This window comes from Ceratotherium simum, chromosome 1 (genome assembly GCF_057802395.1).
Source record: "Ceratotherium simum simum isolate JZ-2026a chromosome 1, ASM5780239v1, whole genome shotgun sequence".
Taxonomy (NCBI): domain Eukaryota; kingdom Metazoa; phylum Chordata; class Mammalia; order Perissodactyla; family Rhinocerotidae; genus Ceratotherium; species Ceratotherium simum.
In genome coordinates, this window is record NC_141900.1 from 61,766,079 (window position 1) to 61,793,964 (window position 27,886).

At 42.5% G+C, this 27,886-nt stretch overlaps 1 protein-coding gene across 1 annotated transcript in view; it reads left to right on the plus strand.

Annotated features, from left to right (window-relative positions):
• Nucleotides 1-27,886, plus strand: part of WIPF3 (WAS/WASL interacting protein family member 3) — a 91,195-nt gene that overhangs the window by 36,627 nt on the left and 26,682 nt on the right. The window contains exon 3 of the mRNA XM_087429147.1: nt 27,030-27,162. Within this exon, the coding sequence (XP_087285273.1) occupies nt 27,030-27,162 (133 nt within the window). The remainder of the gene's footprint in view (nt 1-27,029; nt 27,163-27,886) is intronic.

A 27,886-nucleotide genomic window follows, 5' to 3' on the forward strand; every position in this document is an offset into this window, starting at 1 on the left:
GAAGATTGGCCCTGGGCTAATATCCGTGCCCATCTTCCTTGCTTTATATGTGGGACGCCTGCCACAGCATGGCTTGATAAGCGGTGTGTAGGTCCACACCCGGGATCCGAACCTGCAAACCCTGGGCCACCGAAGCAGAGTGCATGAAACCAACCACTATTCCACCGGGCTGGCCCCATGGATATATATTTTTAATAAGCAGGGATTTGGAGAGGAAAAGCAGGTCCGGGTAAAGATGGAACAAGATTGGCTGTGAGTTGATAATTGTTGAAGCTGGATGATGGTACATGGGGGCTCATTATACTACCCAGCTTTTGTGTATGTTAATTTTCCATAATAAAAAATTTTTAATGGACATCAACAACCTCAAAATATGCAAAATAGAAATAATTTAGCATAACCAAGGAGGGAGTTATGTAGCATGCTTTCATTAATTCAGATGGATGTTTGAGAGCAAATATTACATGTATTTTAATTTTAAAAAATAAGACCCATGTAGGCACAGAACGTCTGCTTGAAATTCTCTGTTACCTCCTCCGCCCATGTAATCTGCCTCCTGTTTTTCTAGGGATTAATGTTAAGATTTTTAGCACCACTTCCCTACAACAGAGGTGTCATCTCTGAGCATTGAGCTGATTTATGGAATGGTTTGGGTTTTTTCACAAAAAATCTGAGAATTGATACAAGTGACTTTGAATGAGAATGTCAGAGAAGCTGTGAGGCCGGCCATCACAGTCTCCCTCGCTACTTTTTATTTAAATAAACCTTGAGACCTAGTGCCAACACCAGATAACAGTGGTTTGTGAAACTGTTGCATTTACTGTTCTCTTCCCCCGGTACAAGGACACCTAGCACGAGCTGGTGTTTTCTCTTCTGACAAAGCACAGAGGACTGTGGGAATTATTAAAGCAAAACTTTCCCAGCTGGCAATGCATGTCAACACCAAGGTCACCCAGACATGGAAGAATTGTCACCTTCGACATTCTCTCCTCTCTGATTAAATGCCTCTTGTGATTATATTGCTGAAGGATTTCAGAGAGTGGTGAGGGGAAAGGAGCTTTAAAACCAACTCTGAAGCAAAATCTTTGGACGTGGAGATAGCTTGGAAGCATTATGGCTTTGAAAAAACCTTATGGGTTCATGAGCAGGTGAACAGTGATTCTCAAGAAGCCAGATCACAGGACTTCTTTAAACCTCACAACTGTGAAATAGACTTTTACCCTTTTGGCATCGCAGACTGTCAGATTTTTCTGGAAACTATTATTGGTTTGACTAGAAGAAAAAATAGTACAACCATGCTGGGGGTCAGACCTATGAAAGGAGGGGAGCACAGCTGCCCCTCTAGGCTCTGTACACAGGGCACTGGCCCAGCAAAACCCATTCCTTTAGCTCCAGGGCCCCTTGTGCAAACACAGCTGAGGGCTGGTCCTTGAGTTACTTTTTTTGCCATTAATTCACAACTATTGCTAAAAAGTATGCCCCAAAAGCACATTGTTGTATCCAACAGAAAGGATTTTTAAAAAAAAAAGCCAGTTGCTAAGGGAAAGAGACTTACTGGAAATGTGGCGTGCCTTGGCTCACTTCTCCAAAGGCCACGTGGAGATCTGGACCCACCCAGGGGAGCATGCCACCCTTTTTTCCCCCTTAAGAATCGCTGCAGAAAGCTAGGATTGGGATGGGGAAAAGTAGAGAGTCACCACCAATAATAACAGCGATTCGAGGGGGGAGGAGCACTGTGCCTACTGGGCATACCTGTATGGCCTCGGTGTGTGGGAGCACACCTGAGCTGGGAAGGGAAGGCTCCAGGCTTCCATGTCAGATAGAACCTGACTACTAGAACTTGGCAAATCACTTTAGAACTCGTTTCCTCACCTGTGAAATGGAAATAATAGTACTCTATGGGATGGTAAAGGAATTAATTGAAGTGATGCTTTGAAAACATCGGCCCAGTGCCCGACACAGACTAGTGCGCCATTCTGTTAGCAGCAGCCCCTCCACCCCATCCCCCACGCCTGGCTCAGAGCGCAGCCTCACTGGGTGTCACACTGTTCTCTCCAGGAGTACGGTAAACCCTTCTGCGTCACATTCAACTATTGCCAAGCCCTCCCTAGCTGTCAGTTCCACTCATCTTAGTGGGGTTTGATAAGGAGCCTTCTGTTTCTGTGCCAGGAAAGGCTGCCCTCGGGAGGACACTGAGACTAGGGTGGGGAAACAGAGGTCGGCGATTTCCCTTTTCCCTGGGGCTCTCCAGGGCAAGAGGTGAGGGTCATTTCCTGGTGTCCAAGATTTTCTCCTTGGCGCACTGGTTTTCCAATTTCCATTCCAGTAATTTCTCAGCAGGCTGCAAACTCATACATCAGCTCCTCTTTGCCTTCTTGGGGCCATCACTTTAGTCCAACCTCCTCTTCCTTTTTTGACCAAATATTTCATTGAATCATCAATTCCTGACCCTCATCTGGGAAAAACCGTGGCTGCTGCTTCTACCGGGGCCATTCAAAACCACTCGCTCCCTCCATTAACTTATGTTAACATGAATAATACAGTTTTCTGGTTGAGGCAGATATGTTTTCCATTAGTAACGGGGCCAGACTTGGTCTCTTTGGCTTGGATAAGAGCAGTAATCAAGTGATTGGCCTGGAACGCTCAGTGAACTTCATGAAGTTCAGTGGCGTTCCTTCCTGCTGCACTCTGGCACATGGAGGTGAAGTCTGTTGGCGAGACCAGCCACATGCCTGTGCCTCACCTGTGCCCTCTGTGTGACCTTGGACTTCTCTGTCCTTCACTTCTCAGGCTGCATCGTGGGGGACAGTCCTATAGGGAGAGAGATGGAGCTGCTGTTGATTTCCTTTTTATTTCATTTTGCTTTTGTTCTGTTTCAATTTAATTGTTGTTAGAAAAGCTGTTCTAAAGCTTTAAACATGTTCTTCAAAGTCTGGATTCTAGGGTGCAAGATGGGTGGGGGGGGCAGGGTAAGGGGAGAAGAGAGGACGTGACCACACCACACCAGCTTCCTTGGGCAGGTATGAGGAACCAGCGAGATTCTTTATGCAAACTCTCCACTCACACACAACACACGCATCCTTGGTTTAGCTCTGAGGTGAAATGAATGGATATATGGCAGCTGTAACAGGACACGTTATTCTGGAACGTGTTACTTGAAGGCCCAGACCCCAGGAGAACCAAGACCAGCAAGAATCACCCAAGTGCCAAGTTTTCTTGTTCTCTGCTTTGACGTCCAGAGCACTAACCCTCAGGGCCCCCTGACCCACCGTAACTTCTCGAATGTTGTCCCCTTCAGGTGACAGCCCCTTACCCTCTCTACTTGAGGAGTCAGTGCATTTCACCAAACCTCTGGTTCTATGCTGCTAAATATAGCTGCTCCCTACCCTGAACTCGGGGTTTCTGCCATAGACCCGAGACTAAGGCTGAGTTTCACGTTGGGAGGACAACGCTGGAAAAAGGAGAGGTGCATCCAAAGTCGCTTGTTGGCATGGAAACGTCTCCATGGCAATTATAATAGTACCTTTGTATTATTACTCAAAATAGTGATCCTTTAACATACTACTGTAGACAGTTTAACACACACCTTCCCATAGAGTCTCATTGGATCTTTCCTCACTTCTGTGAGATAGATAAAATCATTGTCTAACTTGGGGTTCCCCGAAAAGTAGACTTTGAGACAGGTGTTCGGGTGCAAGTAGTTTATTCGGGAGGTGATTCCCAGAAGCCCTGGCAAGGGAGTGAGGAAGTGAGATAGAGGAGGAAGGAAAACAAGTGAAAGGTGTGTGGGAACTGGAGCTCCATCCTGCAGGGGGCCCCGAGAGACTGTAGAGCCTGCGTGGAGTTGTGCCATTGCAGAGCGCGGGGCTGGGGTTCTTATCCACCAGCTCCTGTCACTGTCCCGCACTGGCACAGTCCTGCAGGCGCTGCATTCACCTCTAGGGAATTCCCTCTGCAGAGACCAACCAGCGGTTAGCACACGGGAACTGTCTGGTCAGCCTCTGGGATGATGGGCTGAGCAGATAATGCATGGGGCACCAGCAGCATCTGCTGTGGTCATCGCAGATTCATAGAGGAAGAAGCCGAGGCCCAGTGAGGTTAAGTACGTGCTCAGAGTCACACAGCTGGTAGAGTCTTTGTACTCCTTCGCCTGCATTCTGTCCCTTGCACCACATCACCTCCAGGGCTGTGGTTATGGCAGAGATGCCTGGGACATCCCCTAAAACCCCAAGGCAGCCAGTGTTAGGAGGCCTGAGAGCAGGACTGGCAGAATGGCCTTCTCTGATAGTACTGCTCACATTTTGATTTCCACAGGGCCCTTTGCATGACTGATGGGGCCCCTTTTTTTAGAGGTAATGTAGCGTGGTGGTTAAGACTTCTGAGCGAGACTCCCTGTGTTCCTATCCTGCAAATGTGTGGCTTTGGGCAAATTACTTAAAACTTTCTGTGCCTTAGTTTTGTTCTCTATTAAAACACTATCTACTTCATTACGGTTGATGTAAAGACTAAATGAATTAATACATGCAAATTGCTTAGCAGGAGATAACCGTAAAAGTGTTAGTCGGTGTTGTTATTGTGCATATGGATGCTCTTTTTCCTTTTACTAACACTGTCCTGGCTTTAGAATTCATATGAACTCGTTATAAAACAAAAGCTCACATTTCATTGCTGCATTCATGTCTGGGAAGCATCTCGCCAAGTTTAAACACCATTACACTTCACGTGATTTGTTTATCACCTGTCTTCACTGCATGTGGATGAACTCCCTAAGGATGGAGATTGGAGATCCATCATGCCAGCCTCGCCCTTCACGGAATGAGCACTGCCAAGTGTCGTGCCTGGCCTTGGGAGCTGCTCAGGAAATTCGTGTTCAGTGAATGAGACTGCACCCTCCCTGGGCTTCACTGGTGACGCCAAAGCTCATGTTACACAGCCAAGCCACCTGCTGATGGTGACATCAGCATAAAAAGAACTTAAAAGGTTGCACCAGATATGCACTCCTCCCAGAATTTTCTCTATATTTATAGAACACTATTCTGAGGCCCTCAAAAGAATTTTCAGCTGTGGCTCAGTTTTTTAATCCTCAGTGAGATGAAATTGGAAGCTAAAATATGGAGTGTGGCATTTTGATATGCGATATTAACATCTACCAGTAATTATTGGTATTATTGTTTTATTACGGATAACACTATGTGGCAACATGTAGACTAACTTTAACATCCGTTTGACCTTGAGACACTGTTAAAATGGGTCAGGGTAAAATTGGATGTCCTGTTTTACATATGAGGAACTCAGACCCTCTGAGGTGTGCGGAGGACCCTGAGGCAGAACTGACCTGAGCCAGGTGGCTTGTTCACAATTACCAAGTTCCATTTGGTAAATGTTGGAGGTACCCAGTAATGGGAGGAGGGTTATGGCTATACAGCCTTGACACCAAGTCGCAGACCCAACATGTTATGGGCTGAATTGTATCTCCACCCGCCCCAAATTCATATGTTGAAGTCCTAACCCCCAGTACCTCAGAATGTGACTGACAGGATCTTTAAAGAGGAAAGTAAGGTTAAATGAGGTCGTTAGGGTGGGCCCTAATTGAACATGACTGGTGTCTGTATAAGAGGAGGTTAGGACACAGACACACACACAGGGAAGACCACGTGGAGACAGGGAGCTTGATCTTGAACTTCTAGCCTCTAGGACTGTGAGAAAATAAATTTCTGTTGTTTAAACCACCCAGGCTGTGGTACTTTGTTATGGCCACCCTAGCAAATGAATACATAATGCCTTTATTAGTAGGCCAGTGTAGAAACCACTAACCAGCTCCATCAGCTCAGTGACGTCCCAGCTTCTGTTCTCTCGGCTACTCCTTTACGTCTTGAGGAAAGAGCACTCGGGGCAAATCTAGTTCCGGCGTTAGGCATCCCCCGACAGAATCTGCACCTTGTATCTTCACTCTCCTGCTGCATATGCACATCCTTCCCTCCAAGTTTTTGTGCTTTTTTTGGTCTTATTCTTACTTCTTCTGTTTTGTCTTATTTTGTTTGCTGTTTAGAAAAACACAAGATCTCTGATTAGAAAGGGCCTTCTGTCTGTAGGACCTTGTTTAAAGGCCTTTGAGGCCTTTGCTTCTAATGACATAAACTGCTGAGTGTGCTGCAGGAATAATGCATTTCAGAATCAATGGACAGATGACTTCTATTTCTAGAAGCTTATATGGAGAGTTGTGTCTATTCCTTGCAATCTTAGATCATTAGCGTCTGTTATAGGATGATCTTTCAGCCATCACAAAGCAAATTGCTCTGCTCCCATGCCACACTGCAGCTCTTGACGCCCTTCTCGGGGCCTCCCTGTTACTAAACGATGCTTGCTGGAATGATGGGGCTCAGTTCTGCCTCAAGGGGATGCATAGACCCAGGCTAAGCCTCCGGAGGTCCCAGTGTAGACCTGTACTTACAAAAGTACACAGGCTTTAAAGCCTTTAATGGTACCAGGGAAACCACAAGAAGGGAATGTTAATCCATTTTTTAACAAATCATCTTACTCCTTCCCTTTTTTTATCTCTTTCACTTTTTCTCACTCTACTTTCCCTTTATTATTTCTCTCTGTTGCCAGTTAGGGAATAAAAATATAAGATGCCCAGTTAAACTTGAATTTCCGTTAAACTACTAAACAAACTAAATTATTTAAACAACTAAAACAAATAAATGTTTTAGTGTAAGTAGGTAGCAAATATGGATATACTTATACTAAAAAATTATTTCTTGTTTATGTGAAAATCAAATTTAACTGGGCATCCTGTATTTTATCTAGCGACTCTGTCTCTCAATATGCCTTCTTTTGTGTGTTTCTCATATGTATGTAAAAATGGATGTAGATATAGATATAGATCTCTCCCTCACAGACTTTACTTATCTGTCTCCCCCTGTAAACACACACTCCCCCCTTCACTCATATGTATAGTGGTGGTTAGACATGTTTCTCCTTCCTTTGTTCGTTCTTCCGCTTCCCTCTCCCTATTGTCTGGCTCCCTTATCTATCCTTAAAAACTGTTGTCCCCCTCCAAATATTGGTCATACTTAATAAATAACTTTAAGTTTCCTTCTTACTTTAAAATTCTGAGAAATAAAACACTTGATGATTCTCTCTTTAAAAACCAGTAAAATAGGGCCGGCCCTGTGGCTTGGTGGTTAAGTGCGCACGCTGCGATGCTGGCGGCCCGGGTTCGGATCCCGGGTGCGCATTGAGGCACCACTTCTCCGTTCATCCTGAGGCCGAGTCCCACATGCAGCAACTAGAAGGATGTGCAGCTACGACACACAACTATCCACTGGGGCTTTGGGGGGAAAAAATAAAATAAATAAAATCTTTAAAAACCAGTAAAATAAAGTCATTATCAGTTTAGATATTCTATTTGCTTTTTTGTGATTCTTATTTACTTTGCCTTGTCGGATCACTGGTTCTTAATAGAAAATGGGATCATTCCTTTTGGCAGAAGGTTGATGGGATAGGATACATATCATGTAAGAACCTCATGGGCAGCAGCAGAAGTTTGAGGAGTAATTCTTTTTTTTTACTTTCATCACATTTCGTTAATTAATCTTAAAATCTACTGGTCAGTAGACATAAATTACTCTAATGGCTGATTTTTTTGCAAATCATTATGCTAGCTGTGGGATTCCCAAATCAGTGAAGAACATTGGTCTCAACCCTCAGATATGACAATGAAAAGATAAGAATACAAAGTAATATGCATGCATTGCAGCAAAGAATAAAGAGTATAGTTTGAGCCAGAACTAAGTGATAACAGACCTTAGTCATTAAGGGATCAGGCTAAAACGGCTGCCTGCATCACCTGAGTGGAGACAGAGCAGGAGGCGCCGAGGGCATTCACTCTGGGCACTTACACATTTCCTCATTCTGCACCCTAGGTGCCTCTCTCACCTTACCCTTGTCCTGGCTCTGTAATAGTGCAATTAAACTTTGCTCCCTCATAAGCCAGCATTTCAGAAACTAAACCAAGTTGTTTCTCTTTCAAAAAGAATTGTGGTACCATTTTTTCCAATTATTTGAGAAAAATATAAATACATGAATTTATTTTTCTTCATTTTTATTTCATTATGCTCCACAACATTCTACAAAAAGCTGACACAGCCATTGCTTAAAATTCTGCTTCCACAAACTTTTCCTAAATCCTTTCCACAGTACTTGGCTTCTACAGATGTTTTTTCTGGGTTACCAGCTGTCTAATTCATTTGCTAACAAATCAAAAAGCGCTATGCAGGCATCCACCGATTCAATGATAAAACACGCTTTCCAGATCGCCAGCTCCTGGGGACCAGCTGTTTGCCATTGGTGTTATCTGGGGCTTCCATCCTCCCTTCACCCCCTACCCCGTGACTTCGATGACTGGAGTGTTTTAATATTATGATTTTCTTTAAAATATTTCCACATAAACACTGGAATATATCTGTGTATGTGTATGTGATTTGATTTTTTAAAATGGACTTTATTTTTTAAAGCAGTTTTAGGTTCACAGCAAAACTGAGTGGAAAGTACAGCGAATTCCCTTATACCTCCTGCCCCCGCACATGTACAGCCTCTCCCACTATCAACATCAGATTTTTCATCAAGACTTAAACTCTGTGTTTTGTTAAAGATTCATCATCTTTAAAACCATTCCTTTGATGGCATTGTTAGTCAAAATGAACAGAATAAGTACAAGATTAGTGGAATTTTTAAAATGTGATTTAAAAAAATGTTTATTAATTTTTTACAGTGTCTTACATTCATATAATGTAGTCATATTTTCTGCCAGTACAAGTATTATTGGTTCTTAAGATGAAATTAAATATACTAGAAGCAGATTAGTAGCTGGAGCATCAAAGGCCGTTGATGTTTGTTGCCTATATTGATATTCTATTCCTTAAAGAGTACTGTGACTTCCAGATGCTTCATCATCTGAACAGTCTTCAGCCTCAGAGAAGAACAGTTGCCAGTAGCCTGATGGTCTTTAAATGTCCTTTCTCTGAGCAGGGCTGGAGCCCCTTCCTTAGCGTGTGGGATTGGCTTAACCGAGATGCCAAGGAGGCAGAGATCCATCAGTGCAAAGGACGAACAGTGGATGGGGATATATATCACTTTGCAGAAGCAGTGGTTGCCTACACCACTCTGATTACGTATAGCCTCCGTCAGCAGGCCTAATTTTGGGAGGTGTAATACAAAAATACAGTTGAGAGGAGTGAACTAAAAATAGCCCCTTTATTCTGTTACAGTTCACTTCCTCAGATGATCGATCTGTTCCATTTAAGCAAAATTCTTTCCCTGTCATGACTGTCATAAAGACATTTGGATGGTTATTAAGAACAATGAAAGCCTACGTTTCATTTTGATTCGTTGCAGCTGTCATGACCTTCAATTTATTTCTGCTCTCCTCTAGAATTGCTAACATTCAGTTAAACAGATGCTACTGTATTTTAAGGGAGGGTTTGAGGTGGCCCCATTTTATTAAAAATATACAAGGAGTGTCATTAGTAAGAGTATGTTGAATGAGTCACACTTCGGGTATTCCAGTGGGCCCCTTCTGTGATTCTTAAGACAGAAATACTGGTTTTTATTTTTAATTCACACTGTACTTTCACATTGAAGAGGTAATTTTATTTTAGTGCACTTTTTGGAGTGTTTATTATATATAAGACATTGTGCTGAGCACTGGAAGGGTTGATTGAGACAATTTCTACCTCAAGGAACTTACTTGGGGAAGACAGAGGCACACCAAGATGTGAAACTTGTGGCCTCAGCAGCTGGCACCAGAATTCTTCTTAAGGAGGGACTTGTCTTTGCGAACATGTCTTGGTAAACCAGGGAGGCGGGGAGTGGAGGGTGGGAACTTGAGGGCAGGAATGAGGCCACAATAAAAATGGCTAAACTGCGCCACACGAAGCAAGGGGCAGAATTTGCTTCATTCGTAAGAGGTTGGGCAGAGGGAAAGGATAGTTAAGAAGGGAGATGAGAGAAAGGAGCCAGAACACTGGTTTGAGGAGGTGACTAAGGGGATGCTGAGCCAGATGAAGTCCTCCTGTGTTGTGATGATCAAAAGCCATTTGAGGGCCAAGGACGCCCAGTGCTCAATGTGAGGCTGTTGATGATGCTTGGAATGGAAAGCCCTCCTGTTCTCCACCTGCCTTTCAGTAAAGTCTGCTGTGCTCATGAATGCTTTATGTGAATGTTTTGAATTTTGGGGGTTCTTTTTTGAGGGGGTGGGGGAAGAAGGGGAAGGATCACAGAAGGCTTTGAGCTGTGTTGCTGAGACCATAAGGAGTAGAGCAGAGACAGGATGTCTGAAGGTAGGAAGCTGGAAGCAAATGTGCCCCTGAGACATAAACACCCCTGAAACTGCAGAAATCTTTGGGAGGCTTTGGGCTTCCCAAGGGCACCGAGTAGAGCTCTGAGCCGGTCTCCTCTAGATCTCAAGGGTGCAGGAAACCCCAGCTAGTATCTGCTTATCTGGGTTAAACTTCTAAAATGTGAGACTATTATATAAAGGTGGATAGGAGTTGAAATGCAAAGAATGCAAAGAATTAATTCTGACTCCTGAATTAATTTAGGTTCCTCTGAGAGAGGCCTCATATCTAGGCCTTGGAAGATGAGTATGATTTTAATTAGCATAGTTGGAGGAGAAGGGCATATCACACAGAGGGAATGCATGAGTATTGGCTTTGAGATACTAAGTGTGTGACCAATACAGGGAATGGAGAACTAGGCAAGCGTGGGTGGTATATAAAATGTGAGGGGTGGGAGATGGAAACATGGGCTGTGGTCAGATTCTGGAAGGTCTTAAACAGTATGCCAAGTGAGTTTTGTCCCAATTCTGTGAATGTATCATCTAGATATAAAGAAGAAAACTAGAGAAACAACATGAAAGTTTATCTGGAGAGTGAAGATTTGGAGAGCAAGAGTCCTGTTAGGAGACCATTTAAATTCGTGACTCGCAGACTTCCCACCTCCACCTACACACCTGAAGGTTGACCTACTCCCATTGCTAAGAATGGAGCTGTGGTTTAGGTGGTGTGGGTGGGAAGTGAAGAGTGAACACAGAAAGTGGTGGCGAAACTAGAAAGGGCGGTAGGAATGAGAGAGACATTTTGGAAGTAAAGTTGATAGTAGGTAGATTTGACAAATTATAGAATGTCAAGTGTGTGATATAGGGAGTTCTTGGTTTTGAGCCTGGTTGGCTCGAAAGGTATTCCTGAGATCCATATCGCAAAAGGAGTCACAGACATGCAGGTGTGTGTGTATGTGTGTGTGTATGTTTAGGGGGTGATGTGGGAGAGAGAATGAATTTGTTTTGAATGTGTTGAGTTTTAAGGTGTTAGTGGGACACTTACTTGCAGATGCTCATCAGCCAATTGGAAACATAAGCCTGCAAACTCTGCTCATAAGTGACCTGTCTATGTTGCATACATACCAGCAAGGCCCAAAGGTAGAGTGAGTAGATCCCAGGTGTTTCTGCTCTGCTGGTACATTCCTGAGTCTTACCCAGCAAGAAATATGTGGAAGGGTCTGGCTTCCTCCCTGCTCTGTCCCTGCCCATAGAGATGCTCAACCAATATTTGTTGTTGAATGAGGGAGAGCAATAGCCTCGGTTTGGCAATGCTAGAAGGACTAGGAGAAGAGTTTGTACTTTTCTTGCAAATTATGGCATGGGAGTAATTTTCTATATTTACTTATAATTGACCTTTTGTTCATATGCATATAGATGTAACAAATATTTTCCTAATAAAGGAAATATAACTTTACAAAAGAGGTTTAAAAAACACATAAGGAAGAAGGTGGAGGGTGGAGACCGAATAGGCTTAATTCTGCCTTCCCGCCTTATTTCCTTTTTTTTCTTTGTTTTGATCTGTTAGCATAATATTTTATACAGCTTTCTGTTTGTCCCTTATTTATTTTAGATATTGCTTGTTTATTGTTTATGCATTTTAGATATTGCCCCCTTAAAGAGCAGCAACCTGAGGCTGTCTTTGTAGAGAACTTTAGACCAAAATGGTGTGCTTTATAGATCAAGAAACTCAAACAAATACGAATTGAATTCCTGGTGTACAGCAGTTACTGGGAACTAAATTTACACCCCGCGGTTGCTGTGAGACCCACATGTCGTAATGTATATGGAAAGACTTGTAAGCTGTAACTGTTTGCAATCGTAAGACTGTATTGTTGTTGTTGTTATCATTTGGCAGAGATTAGGTAGATGAGAGAAAGACCCACTAGAGTTTTCAGAAAGTGCTTCCTGGAGAAGGTGTATTTATGCCAGCAGAGCCATTGTACATTCTTAACCAGAGGAGGGACTGGTGAAAATGGTGTTTGGGGAAGTTATGTCTGGTTGCGGGGGGGACAGTGCGGGGGGAGTGGAGAGAGAATGCCTGAAGGTATTTTGCAGCGATGCAGCCAGGCAGTGGTGGGCAGAGCCCGGCGTGGCTGCTGAAGTGGAAGGGGATGTCATTCTGGCACTCCATGGTATCCACAGGTGCCCTGGAGGTTGTAATTCAGAGTGGTTTATTCTTCCCAAAACATGTTAATATTAGCTTCTTTGCCAGCAGTACCTCCTGGCCCACTAACCTTGTTCCATGACGGCCTCACACACAGGCAAACTAGCCATTTCAGCAGCTAAACTCGAGTTCAGGATGAGGCCGGGGGAAGTGTCAGCCTTTCTTCTTAGGGAAAATGTCAGACCTGGTTGCTTCTGAGTGTTCAAATTTTTTCATATTGTAAAAGACTCTCTCTAGGGCCACGAAGTGATAAAGGGTCAGAGAGACCGTGAGGCGTTAGACGAGGACGGTTACTTGAGCTGGAAAGGACCTGGTCACTTCTTGCCCTCAGGGTATGTTATCATCTCTGTTCTGCAAATGAACAGTGATCAGAACTTAGTGAGCAGCCCAGTGGGCATACCAGATAAACGCACGCCCATGGTTGAAAAATGAACTGGTGCCGGAAGTCTGTCTGAAAGAGGAGCAACAGCGTGAGTCCCAGTGTAGTTTGAGCATTTTGATGGTGTTCACTTTTTTGGTGGGGGGAGTAGGAGAGATGGTAAGTTTATTGGGACGTGTTTGAGTTGCAGTCTCTAAATAATATGCCAACAATTCTTTCTTTCTTTATTACCTAGAGAAATCATCGATTGACTTACTGCTGTGAGAGATGAGAATTGAGCTCCCTTGTAACACCTCTCACCTCCTCCTTCCCACTCTTTATTTTTGATGCTTATGGTATTATTTTGACTTCCTTTTGGTTACCTTTGTGTATTGGTCAGGGTTCTCCGGAGAAACAGAACTCATAGCGTATATTTTTGAGGAGATTTATTATAGAAATTGGCTCACATAATTATGGAGGCTGCAAGTCACAATTTGCCATCTGCAAGCTGGAAAACCAAGGAAGCTGGTGGTATAATTTATCTGAGTCCAAAGGCCTGAGAACCAGGAGCGCTGATGTCCAAGGGCAGGAGAAGATGGATATTTCAGGTCAAGCAGAGAGCAAATGCCCCCTTCCTCTTCCTTTTTGTTTTATTCAGGCCCTCAACAGATTGGACAATGTCCACCTCCATTAGTAAGGGCAATCTTCTTTACTCAGTCTACCGATTCAAATGCTAATCTCTCCCGGAAACACCCTCACAAACATATCCAGAAATAATGTTTTACCAGCTACTTGGGCATCCCTTAGCCCAGTCAAGTAGACATGTAAAGTTAACCACCACACTTTATAACTTTGAAGAGTACACTTAAACTCCTGTTGTTTTTGGTCAGCATTTGACATTGTCCTTGGACCCTGTATTTTGTGAAATGAGGTCATTGGCGCCCATAACCTTTGCTCCATTTCTTTTCTATCTTCCACTTCCCAAATTTTCTTAGCTATATTTTTTTTTTTTGGTATTTTTTAAATTAACATATAGTATAAAATTGACTTTTCCAGGGGAGGGTAACAGCTCTATAAATTACAACACATATAGAGATTTGTGTAACCACCACCACAATCAGGATACAATATGGTTCCATCACCCAAAAAACTCCGTTTGTAGTCACACCTTCCCCATCCCTAACTCCTGGCAGCCACTGATCTATTCTCTGTCACTATAGTTTTGCCTTTTCCAGAATGTCTTATAAATGTAATCCTACAGTAGTATGCAATTTTATGAGCCTCGCTTCTTCACTTAGCGTATGGCATTTGAGATTCATCCATGATGTGTCCGGCAAGGGTTCTTTCTTTTTCTTTTCTTATTATTCCATTGCTGGATAGTATTTTATAGTTTGCTAACCCATTCACCCACTGAAGGACATTTGGGTTGTTTCCAGTTCTTGGTGACTATGAATAAAGCTGATATAAACATTGGTGTACAAGTTTTTGTGTGATCATAAGTCTTTATTTCTCTAGGGTAAATACCCAGGAGTAAGATTACTAGGTCATATGTTAAGTGTTATGTTCAACTTTATATGAAACTGCCAAACTCTTTGCTAGAGTGGCTGTACCATTGCACAATCCCATCAACAATGTATGAGAGTTCCATTTGCTTCTTGTTCTCACTAGCACATAGTACTGTCAGGTTTTTGTTTTGTTTTGTTCGGTTTAGCCATTCTAATAGGTGTGAGGTAATATCTCATCATAGTGTTAATTTGCATTTCCCTAATGGCTAATAATATTGAACATCTTTTCATGTTTTTATTTGCCTTCTATATATCCCCTTTCATGAAAAAATCTGTTGAAGTCTTTTCCCTTTTTTTTAACTAGAGTTTTTGTTTTCTTACTGTTGAATTTTGAAAGTTCTTTATATATTCTGGATATAAGTCCTTTGTTACAATTTGAAAATATTTTCTCCCAGTCTGTAGCTTGTCTTTTCATCCTCTTAACAGTGTTTTTCCTAAAACAAAAGTTTTAAATTTTTGATAAAGTCCAATTTAGTAATTTTTCATTTTATGAGTTGTACTTACGGTGTCTTGCCTAAAAACTCATTGTCTAACTCCAGGTCTCAAAGATTTCTCCTATGTTTTCTTCTAAAAATGTTATAGTTTTACATTTTACATTTAGATCTAATTTTGAACTAATTTATATATAAGGCTTAGGTTTATTTTAATTTTTTTGCATAAGATATCCAATCGTTCCAACACCATTTGTTAAAAGACTATCCTTTCTCCATTAAATTGCCTTTGCACCTTTGTCAAAAATCAATTGACCATATTTGTGTGGATCTATTTCTGAATTCTCTATTCCATTTCATTGATCTGTGTACTGTCCCTTTGCCTGTTCCATGCCATCTTTGAACGTGGAAGCTTATGCTAAGTCTTAAAATCAGATGGTATCAGTCCTCCAACGTTTCTTTTGCAAAACTGTTTTGGCTATTCTAGTTCTTTTGCTTTTCCATATAAATTTTAAAATCAGCATGTCTATGTCTATTTAAAAATCTTATTGGGATTTTGATTGGCATGGCATTAAATTGATGGGTCAACTTGAGGAGAATTGACATCTTTACTATGTGGAGGCCTCTGATTCATGAGCACAGTGTCTCTCTTCGCTTACTGAGATCTTCTTTATATCATCAGTATTTTGTGGTTTTTAGAATCCATATCCTGTGACTATTTTGTTTGATTTATGCATAAGTATTTCATTTGTACTTGGAGCTATTTTAAGGTATTATGGGTTTTTGAAAAATTCTGGTTTCCAGTTATTTATTGCTAGTGTATAGAAATGTGATTGATTTTTGTGTCTTGACTTTGTATCCTATGACCTTGCTAAACTCACTTATTAGCTCTAGGAGTTTTTGTATATTGAGATTTTCTACGTAGAAAATCATGTCATCTGCGAATAGGGACAATCTTATTTCTTCTTTACAATCTGCATTTATGTCTTTATCTTACCTTATTGCACTTGGTAGGACTTTCATTTATGATGTTGAATAAGAATGAGAGGGAACATCTCTGCTTTGTTCCTGATCTTAGGGGGAAAATATTTTGTCATTAAGTACAATGTTAGCTATAGTTTTTTTGTTGATGCCCTTTATCAAGTTGATAAAGTTCCCTTTCATTCCTACTTTGATGAGAGTTTTTATGAATGGATAAATTTCAGATTTTTTTTCTGCTTCACTTGATGTGATCATGTGATTTTTCTTCTTCAGACTGTTAATGTGTTGGACTTTATTGATTAATTTTCCTATATTGAGCCTTGCATTCTCAGAATAAACCACACTTAGTTGTAGCTTATTATTCTTTTTATATATTGTTTGATTGTTCAACTTCTTCATAGTTAAGGATAATAACATTTGTCTTCTGTTATGTAACCATAGTTAAGTGTTTCCTATTTTGTCTCTGAAAGAAGTCTCTAAAAGTTGAGGCCTATAGGGGTAAGGTAACTTGCCTAAGTTATGCCACTAGTAAATGGCGGATCCAGGATCCCATTCAAGGTGAGGGGACTCTGGAACCCTCATTTTTAACTGCAAAGACGAGCTGTCTCCCACTGATGGAGGGCGGATGGGCCCCTCCATGGATGACTCACTCTCCCAAGACCACTTAGCCACTGGCAAGCTGGACCCAGATGCTTCCTTAAATGGTAACTCAGCAAGAACAGAATAGTAAATTGTAGAACTGACCCTGGAGCCCAGCTCTTTCCACTATAGTATACTGCCTTCTTAACAACTGGCCAGTGAAGATGCTTTTGGCAGCCCAACAGCACCAAAAGAAGTGGCCCAGAACAAAGGATGTCAGGAGCACGGACCACAGAACATCAGGCAGGGTATGGAAGATCATCTACAGGCCAAAGAAGGACTCTTTGGGTGCCAGACAGGGAAGGAAGGGCCTGCCACTCTTCATCGATGGGGTGCAGAACTAGAGTGAGGTCCAAGGATGATGATGGAGTTACAGAGCACATAGGCTGAGCCCAGGTCTGGTGACTTAGGGTCCCAACCCAGAGAGGTTTGGAATCAGGTTCTGAAATGGATGAGAATACCATTAGATCCAGCAGGGAGACCCTTCAGTGCTATCTTTGAGCTCAGCTGTGAGTCGTTGTTTCTCTAGGATCCAATCCAAGTCAGGACCCTGAAGCTTCTGTTGGACTCTCCATACAAAGGACCTAGAACAGTGACTGTGAGAAAAGAAAGTCTAGATCCTTTTATATTATCATCTTTAATAGATACAATACTTTGGAAACATCTTGAACTTTCTAGAAATTTTGGAATTTCCCCCCTCCATTGTTTTTGTTACCTTTGTCTCCTTTCCTATTTGAGCAACGTTCATAATCCTTATCTATTTCAGAGTCGTCAAAGGGAGGCCATGTGTTGAAAACTCCCCATTTTGCTGTGCAGCCAACAAGGAGATGTGAAAGGAGAGTGGGGGGCCGGGACTCAGAAAGAAAGAGGTGGACCAGCAGGATTGGGCCAAGGAGGTTCTGTGTTACCTGACGAGGGAGTTTCAGGTAGAGGCTATTTACAATTGAGGGTATCAGCCTCAGAGCGTAGGGTTACTCTGCGCAGTTTCCATTTTAAGTGCGCTCAGTTCTCCCCCTGCCAAGGCGGCTGCTGGCTCACGTTTAATGCACTAATCAGACAGTTCTCAGAGGCCATCACTCAGCCTTGGCGGTCGTTTCTGGCCCTGGCAAAGGCCTAGCACTTAGCTCCTCGCGCCCAGCCTTCGTAGAAGCAACCCCCGCTCTCTCTCTCTCTCCCCACCCTTCCTTTTCCTTCTGATACCCTTCCCTGCCCCCTCCTTCCTGCTCTGGCTGTCCCACTCCTTGTGAAGCAGCATCTATCTTGGTCCGGGGCCAGAGGGCAACTGGACCACTCCCCACCGAGCTGCAGGCTTGCTGTATATTTCCTGAGTGTTTCACCTTCACTGTTTTCTGGGGTAATGTTGTTACTGAGAAGCTATACAGCATGGTGGTTTAGAGACCCTGACTTGCCTGGGCACCTCTCAGCTCTCTGCTTACTAGCAGTAGATAGCCTGCTTCCTCTCTGTTCCTCATCAGTAAACTAGACATAATCCTCATAACTACTACCTACATCATGGGTTTGTTCAATTGCCCTTTAAATGAATTAATACACTTAAAAGTACTTGGAACAGAGCCTGGCACATACAAATACCTTCCCATTTCTTTTTGTTATTGCTGCTGTTGTCATTGTCACCCTTTGCATGTTGCAGCCTCCTTACCCAGACTCCAAAATCACCTCTGTGTGCATAGTAGAGTAAAGAGAAGGAACCAGGTCTTAGTGAAAGCTAGTTATTTCAAATGAAAGAGGAAGGAGTCATAGGTTTCTTTAATAGAAAGAGTAATGCTGGCGTGTGAGCTGGAATTGACAAAAGTAGTGTTATTTCATTAGTTTTGCCAGTTAATCTGCTGGGAAGGGGACATGTTTCTTTTCAGTAGTACTTTTTGTCTAAAAGAAATAGAAGATATGAAACCTCAACCAGTTTTTGAGACACTGTTTAAACTGTGTATTATTTATTAGCAATTCCCAGTACCGGGCCCTTGACTCCCAATGCTGGTCTTTTTTTTGAGTTTACAAGGCTGTTCTTTCCAGGTTCAGTGTAGGTTTTAAAATCAGGTTTTCTGATAATTTAAATTTTAGTCTTAAAAGCCTGGAAATAATGGTATCATCGAAAAAGAGAGAATGGTGCTGAGTTAATTCTCATTTCTAGGGACAGAGTAACCAAAGGATAAAGAGTGTGAAGGCAGTTTGCAGAATAACCGTAAGGCGGCAGCTTCTCTTCCCACACCTGCGTGTTTTCTCGGAGCGGACAGATGTCAGAGATCCAGGGGCTGAGGTTTATGTGGAGTTCATTTCAACAAAATACTGCTGGATTGCTCACATGGTTAAAAAAAAAACAGCTGGATATACTGGTACTAAAAGGGGAATGGCTTCATTTTTGCATGCTAAGAGTTGCCACTCAAAAATAAGGGGAAAGAACTGTATATAAAAACTATAATATTTGGCAAGCTATGAGTAGTGCTATAGAGAATGACAGTGCTTTTAGAGGGGGATGTGGATCATACAAGGAAAAGATTAGTTGAAGAAGTTAAAAAAAAATCAAAGGATTTTGTAAAGTGAATTTTTTGATGTAGAGCTTAAAAGAGAAGTAAAAGTTCTGGCAGGTATGGCAGGGCTGGGGCGGGGGGAGCATTCACAGAAGAGGCAGAAGCATGAGTGCAGGCTTGGAAGGAGAGAAGCAACACGGGAGAGATCCAGAGCAGTTTTAACTTATCGAGAAATAGAAAATAAGGTTGAAGGATTCCTTGGGGCAGTACAGCTGGATTCATTGATTTGGTAGAGAGTGGAGGGTCACCAAAGCATTTTGAGAAGGAGAGTCAGACAGTGAGTGCTTTAAATACAATCATCTGAGGGCAGTCTCGAAGATGGATTAGGATCGTAGTTGTGGAGACCAGCTTAGAGGTTCAGGTCCAGAAAATAAATAGTGAGGAAGATATACACACACACACACACACACACACACACACACACACAACATACATACATAGACATACTCCCTGAGAACAGGATGCAGGCAGTCTTACCCATACTGTATCCCCCACTCCTAACCCAATGCCTGGCACAGAGTCAGCCCTCAAATCTTAAATGTTATTGGGTTACATTAGTAACCAAGGAGTTTGCTCTACTGATTTCTTTTCACCATCTTTTTAGGCCTCCTCCCTCCAGCAGTTTCTGTAAACTACTTACAAATTCATTTTGCTCTGGTGCAGATAAAATGACCATCACATGCATTTAAAGGTGTGTTTTTGTCCAATGTCCTATCCACCATCCATATGTTGATTGCCATTTTCAATTTATGGCTCTGGAGTAGTTGAATTTCTAATCCCTGCCTCTGAAACCTGTCCTGTGGGCCTGTTTATACACATCTCAGATACCTCTTTCCATATTTCTATTCTTTGCATTCCCAACCTGTATTCTCCTCTTTTTCTGATTATTTCCTACTGAAGGGACTTGAAATTCATGTTGGAATCAAAATTCTCATGGTTGCTAAAAATGAGTACCAGAAGTAGAACTTCTAGTTATGGAGGGATTGCTTTATAACACTTGTGTGGGTAGAAAAATGCTGCCATTTATAGGTAAACTCAGGATAGGACACAGAAATGCAGCCAAGCCTAGCAGACGATATCAATGAGGACTTTGAAATTTTTATCCCAAATGAGATGGAAAACCATTGCAGGTTTTGAGCAGAGTGACATGATCTGGGTGGCAGGTGCTCTGCTAAGGGTAAGCACGTTGCTCTAGGAACAAAAAAGTACTCTTCTTCTGGCCTTCCAGGATCAGGAAGCCTCCTTGAAAATAGCCAGGAGGCAAGTGTAAAAAGAGCAGAGAGATCAGCTCAAGCTAAGGTCCACAGGTGAGCTTAGAATGGAATGCTCAGAGTGGAAGGCCTGGGCTGGTCACTAAGGGCCTTGCCCAACATGAAGGGATTTGAACTTGATCCTGAAGGCAGTGGGGAGCCAGCAAAGAGTTTTATGGAGGGGAGGGACATGGTAAGTGACATGTCTCTTATACAGATCACTCGGGTGGCTCTGTGGAGGAGGGCAAGACAGAGGTATGAAGACCAGGTGATGGAATCCAGAGGTGATGGGGGCCTGCATTAATTTAGCATCACAGGGATGGAGAAAAGGAGCCAGATTCCAAAGATATCACTTGGGAAACATCAACAGGAGTTTGTGATTGAGTGGCTGTTGGGAATGAGGAAGAGGGAGGGATCTGAGATGGCCTCCAGGTCCTTGGGCAGGGAGGTAGCTGCCAGCATATGGTAAGCAAAGTCAGGCCAGTAGATGAGATGACTCCGATGGATGGACTTCTTTGTGGGTGTAGAGAATAGGACCAGACTCTCCTATAGCCTAGAGCTCCAAAGAAAGGGTCCTAATTCTGTTTTACCTCCTGATAAGAGGAGTGGCACTGTGTGGGGCAGCTCTGCACTCTGAGTCACAGTCACGGGTCTGTATACAGTTGTTTAAGAAACCAGGCTTTAGAAAAGGAGCTTAGAGGGTCCATTCGTTTTGCTTGTGGATTTTAATTGCATATTTGGACTTCTGAAAATGAGACATAAAACTATTATATCTCCATATGCCTCCTTCTGGAACAGCCTGACTTATGCACATGTGGGGTACAGGGAACATTGTGTGAGGCCTGACAGGGGAGAGTTAGTTTTTTCTGAAAATATTCCATGTCTCTCTCTTGGATCGCTGGCTCTCTGTGTTCTCCTACATAAAGACAGTGGCGGCAGGAGGGAGGCAGTGCCATTCTGGCTGTCCTTGGGATTCAGATCTGGTAATGAAATGCAGGTGCCCTGACTGCTGATAACCTGTCTGCCCCCAAGTTTGGAGAAGGCAGGAGTAGGCTGAGGGCTGGGATAATGAGCAGGCTGTGTGCCTAGAAACCTGAGTACTGATGTTAGGTTTAGCAGCCGCATTGGAGAAGGTACCTTTAGGAAGCTGTAAGGCTGAAATTGTACGAAAATGATAGGGCTTAGATCATCCTTGAGACAACCTGCTAGATTTGGATTAGCTGGCTAGATTTTTATTAGTGTTTCTCACAGAAACCAGTATCAATCAGACAGCTGCAGTAATGGTATATGGTGGCAGGGTGACAAATAGCACAAGGACATGCATTTCAAAGTTTTGATCTGGGCTGCACTGCCATTCCCCTCCCCCAAACTACACTGAAACCTGATAGACTCATTTGTTGGAACAACAAATGGATATGCAAAAAAGCTTTCATAATTTATCAAGAGAGGAGGACAGATGCCTCACCACCCTTGGCTCCCTTAGTACTGTCGTTCAGTTTTTGTATTTCTAATCTCATTGACTCATTTCAGTTTTTCAGCCTTTGCAACTGCGAATGGGCTAATTTCTGTTACTGTTCTGCTTCTTTGCATCTTTTTAGGATCAGGTCTATTTCATTTGAAGCTTGCTGTAGGAGAACTGAGTCAACAAAAACTTTGTGTGGAACCCAGTAAATTGTCACGCTCCATAACAATGTTAACAAGAAAGAACAAGAGCAAAACTTGGAAATAATGTTTTGGTTTCTTGGTTTTTTTGTGGGGGGGGGGGTTGGGGGGGCATGTTTGGTGGATATATTTGCCATGAGAGAAATGTCCAGGAATGACTTTCTCTCCATTGACTATTTTTAGTAAGGTTACAAATAATCGGGATTTGCATAGAATAAAAGATCCAGTGAATATCTGGAAATCTTCTCTTTCCTGTTTCTGCATCCTGTAACCACAGTAACAAGACTTCTTAGGGTTGTAGATTTTTAAGAAAGCAAGTTAGGATTGAATTGTTAATAAATATTGCAGACGGAGTAGAAACGACTGTCACTATGTAATGTAGTCTTCAATGTGCAAAGGAATATGTCCTTAGATGTCCTTTTGTACAAAACCCATTAAGCCTAAATATATATGGTCGCCTTAGCCAGGAAGTTCTTCATTCTTCTACCTCACAGGAGAGGATTGAAGGATACCATATTAATATCAGGGGAGGGAGAGCCCTCTAGTGGAGAATCATCAGGGCCCACAGTGGAGCAGGAAGGAAAGCTAGAAGTCAAAGAAGGAATGTTAAATTTAGACCTGCGAGTTGAACTGTATTATGTAAACATGATGTGACTTGCCATATTCTCCTGCTGATTTGGAAGATGTTTATCACATATCTGTCATGCAGAACTGTCAAGAACATATTGAAGCCTGTGCTAAGTAGTTACTAAAATTAAAATCATTATTCCAAGGACATACAGCATTCTCCCTAGTCCTCACCTGAAAAGCCTGGGATGGGCAAGATCAGGGAGTAGGTAATATTTTGTATAGTATTTTGTATGGTATTTTGGTAATAAATAAAAATTTGAGTCTAAATTAGATGAGATGACCCCCCACCCCGGGAGGGGGAGTAGTTAGGGATAGGATTTGCTGTTCATTCCAATTGCTTCTTTTAATTATTTTATTGAGGTCAGATTGGCTTATAACATTGTGTAAATTTCAAATGTACATTATTATATATCAGTTTCTGTATAGACTGCCTCGTGTTCACCACCAATAATTTAGTTTTTATCTGTCACCGTACGTATGTGCCCCTTTATCCCTTTGGTCCTCCCGCTATCCTCTTCCCCTATGGTAACCACTAATCTGTTCTCTTTATCTATGTGTCTGTTTATCTTCCACATATGAGTGAAATCATACAGTATTTGTCTTTCTCTGCCTGACTTATTTCGCTTAACATATTCATGGACTGGAAGAGTAAACATAGTTAAAATGTCCATATCACCTAAAGCAATCTACAGATTCAATGCAATCCCAATGAGAAGCCCAGTGACATTCTTCACAGAAATAGAACAAAGAATCCTAAAATTTATATGGAACAACGCAAGACCCTGAATAGCCAAAGCAATCCTGAGAAAAAAGAACAAAGTTGGAGGTATCACACTCCCTGACTTCAAAATATACTACAAAGCTATAATAATCAAAACAGCATGGTACTGGCAAAAAAACAGACACACAGATCAATGGAACAGAATTGAGAACACAGAAATAAAACCATATTATCTATGGACACCTAATCTTTGACAAAGGAGACAAGAACATACAATGGAGAAAGGAAAGTCTCTTGAATAAATGGTGTTGGGAAAACTGGACAGCTACGTGCAAAAGAATGAAAGTAGACCATTATATTATACCATACACAAAAATTAACTCAAAACGTATTAAACACTTGTATGTAAGACTTGAAACCATAAAACTCCTAGAAGAAAACATAGGCAGTACACTCTTCGACATCAGTCTTAGCAGCATCCTTTTGAATACCATGTCTACTCAGGCAAGGGAAACAAAAGAAAAAATAAACAAATGGATTACATCATACTAAAAGCTGCTGTACAGCAAAGGAAACCATCAACAAAATGAAAAGGCAGGGCTGGCCCGGTGCCTTAGCGGTTAAGTGCGCGAGCTCCAATACTGGTGGCCCAAGTTCGGATCCCGGGCGCGCACCGACGCACTGCTTCTCCGGCCGTGCTGAGGCCGTGTCCCACATACGGCAACTAGAAGGATGTGCAACTATGACGTACAACTATCTACTGGGGGGCTTTGGGGAAAAAAAAAGGAGGAGGATTGGTAATAGATGTTAGCTCAGAGCCGGTCTTCCTCAGCAAAAAAAGAAGAGGATTAGCACGGATGTTAGCTCAGGGCTGATCTCCCTCACACACAAAAAAAAATGAAAAGACAACCCACCAACTGGGAGAAAATATTTGCAAATCATATATCTGATAAGGGGTTAATTTCCAAAATATATAAAGATCTCATACAACTCAACAACCAAAAAACAAACAACCCAATCAAAAAACGGGCAGAGGATATGAATAGAAATTTTTCCATAAAAGATATACAGATGGCCAACAGGCACATGAAAAGATGTTCAACATCACTAATTATTAGGGAAATCAAGTTGCTTCTTTAAACAGAAGAATGCACGGTTCTAACCCTCGCCTTCCCTGAGGCTATCACCTGAGTTGGGCCATAATTATCGTTATAATTCTCTGTGTTGTTTATCTTATAACTGGGAAGAAAATTACAAAGCACTTTCTCCCCCAAATCCCTGACCATAATACATTCCTGAGATTGTAATGCCAGCTTTTTACAGAAATTTTCATACCCTCTTGGTGTTAGGGTCATGATATTTCTATTGGTCCCTTATTCCTGTCATTAATTATTTATAAATAAAATGGGAGGAGACTTTAAAAGTCTTAAAACTTTTGCAGTTTAAAATGACTTATTGATATTAATGTTTTATATAGAGAGACTTTTTAAAGCACGTTGTATGGGAAATACCCTGCTGTACGTGTGCATTCATACATGCATTTCTAAAAAAATTATAACATTAGGGTTGCGGCCCTTTGCACATACCTGTATTATTGACCATCATCCACGAGCCCCTCTAAGGGTTCAAACAACATGTTTCCAGGCAATAAGAACATGACTTTGAAGCTTGTGCCTTTCAAAGCCTGCGTAAGATGCATCACCAGTGCAGTGGAGTCAGCCAGTGAAAATGCAGACTCAGCACATTTGAGCTAACACCACAATTGCCTTTGTTTCTAGGCTGTGACACAGGAGAGTCTGTGACTGTCTAGTCAGGAAACCTGGTTTGTCCTTTTCTGAACATAAAGTGGCTATAGCAAGGATTTGTAAATCCTATGTACACTTCAAGGACCATCTAAGGTGTCATATGTCCTTGTAGCCTGCTCGGCCTGATAGATATGGCCATTTGTGAACTCTGGGGGTCTTCCTCTCCGTGGGACTCACGTGGATGCTCAGTTACATGCTGCATTATGTATTGGCTTAACTCCTTGCATGTATGTCTTGTCTGCCTGGCACACGTGTATGCCCTTGAGGGCAAAGCCAGTGTATTATACATCCTAGGTCTAGTTCGTTCATTTACTCATTCACTCACTCACTCATTCATGTGTCCGGTAAATGGTTATTGAGCTTATCTGGGGCCAGGTCCTGTTCTACTCTCTGGAGATATATTGGTGAACAGAATGAACAAGATCTTTTTCCTGACAGAGAGTCCTGTGGGTGTGATGAACCTTAAACCCATAACCACAAATGAAAAATTTCCACAAGGAAAGATAAACATAAATTTATACACTGTGATAAAAGTTACAGAGGAAAAAGGAATGTTGTACCCTAAGAGAAATCACTGGGTAGCCTTATTTAGATTGGGGGTCAGAAAAGCCCTCAGAAGTGGTAATATGTAAGCTGAATACCCAAGACACATGGTATTCCCTGTACAGCAGGTGCTAAGAAGTACTTCTTGCTTTGAGAAATGTTTAACCAGCTCTGAGGTCACGTGGTATAAACTTCTGACCGCAGAGGATCCTCCTGGCTGTCTTCCAGTACATCCCCACTACTCCCCTTATTTGCCACCAGCCTGCATATGTTCTTTCTTGTGCTCCCTGGTTCTGATAGCCCATGGAAACCCCTGCCATGTCAGCTCAAGCTACAGCGGAAGTGAAACAGTTAGACTTCAGTGCTGCTTGCAGAGTTAGAACAAAGGTTATTCTCGCAAATATATTTGTGAAGCATTTTAGCAGTCTCTAGGATACTTACCCTAACCATAGCACTGCCCTTGATGGCTACAATGTTGCAAAGTGAAAAGCGCATTGCCTTTGGAATTCAGCAAATCTGGGTTTGACCTAGCCCTGTGACCTTGAAGGGATATTTCATAGTCTCACTTTCCTTATTTGTAAAATGAGGGCAGGCTCACTTGAAACTCACAAGGTTTTTTGAGGGTTACTGTAAGGCACCCAGGCACAGAAGAGTAGGCAGTCACTAAACCTTCATTGTAATCCCCTGGCCTCTGTTTCTTCTCAATTTTATGACCCCTCTGGGCCCCAGTTTCTCTTGAGCTCCCCAGTTCTCCTCTTTGCTCCTTGATCACATGAAGTCCACCATCCTTCCCTCAAAACCAGCTGCTCGAGGCTGAATCTGCTTCAGTTATGAGACATAATGGGCCACCCAACAGTAGGGAGAACGTGAGTACTCGGGACTGAGCCCAACTTAGTACCACTCAGGAGAATAGCCCAGGGCGAGACAGGGCAACGGGACCAACTCCCATCATCAAGCTGGGGGTTAGCAAAGCATTTGGTTCAGGAGGGAACCTGGGGACACCAGGCAGGGTGATCATTCAGAACCTGGGAGCAGGGATCAGAAACACACAGACAGAAGCCCAGGTGTGTGGGTGGGGCTTACCTAGGAGGCAGGAAGAGGGGCTGTGATTAGGGCTCCATAAGACTTAGGGCAGTTTGAGCACAAGCAAGAGTCTATTCTAGGTCCCCTGGGAGAGGAGTGTCTCCACCGAGACTTGTTGGTAACTGCATTAGTGAGATCTGCCCTGGAAATGGTGCAGGGTAGGGCAGACAGGGAAGCAGAGAACTAAGGGAGGAAAACCTTCCAGCAGACAGGACATGTGGCTTATCTGCAAATGTTATATGCAATTATAATTAAATCCCTCTTATTCCCTTACAGGTAAGTACAGACACTTCCAGCTTGAGAAAGGCAGATCCCAAAGGTCGGAGTGCACTGTTGGCTGACATCCAGCAAGGAACTTGCCTACGAAAAGTCACGCAGATCAATGACCGCAGTGCGCCGCAAATCGAGAGTAAGTGGGCATCTGGGCCAGACATGCTGTGAGCCAAGAGCAGGCCATGCAATTGAGGCTCAGCCAGACACCCCTGGCTTGCTCAAGGCAGGGGCCACATTTATTACTCTGGGCACTCATTGGACCATCTCAGACCAGCTCAATGTACAGGCCACATAGGTGAGAGAATCAGAGCTTCCCTTCCAGGTCTGCAAATGCTTTCTAGCATATCTTCCATCACTCCTCAAATGTTGAAAAAACAAAAACAAAAACAGTCATGGTGAGATAACTTTTTTTAATTGTGATAAAATACACATAATATAAAATTCACCATTTTAACCATTTCAAGTGCCCAATTCAGTGACATTTATACATTAACATTATGGTTGCAACCATCACCTCTGTCAAGTTCCAGAATATTTTCATCATCCCAAACGGAAACCCCATACCCATTAGCAGTCATCTCCAGTCCCCTCTCCCCTAGTCCCTGGCAACCACTAAATCTATTTTCTGTCTCTATGGATTTGCCTATTTTGGATATTTCATATAAATGGGGTCACACAATATGTGGCCTTTTGTGACTGGCTCCTTTCACTTAGCATAATGTTTTCAGAGTTCATCCATGTTGTAGCATGTACCAGTACTTTACTCATTTTTATTGTCGAATAATACTTCAGTATATGGCTATACCACTTTGTGTTTATCCATTGTGAGGTAACATTTAAAAATCACTTACCCTGTGTCA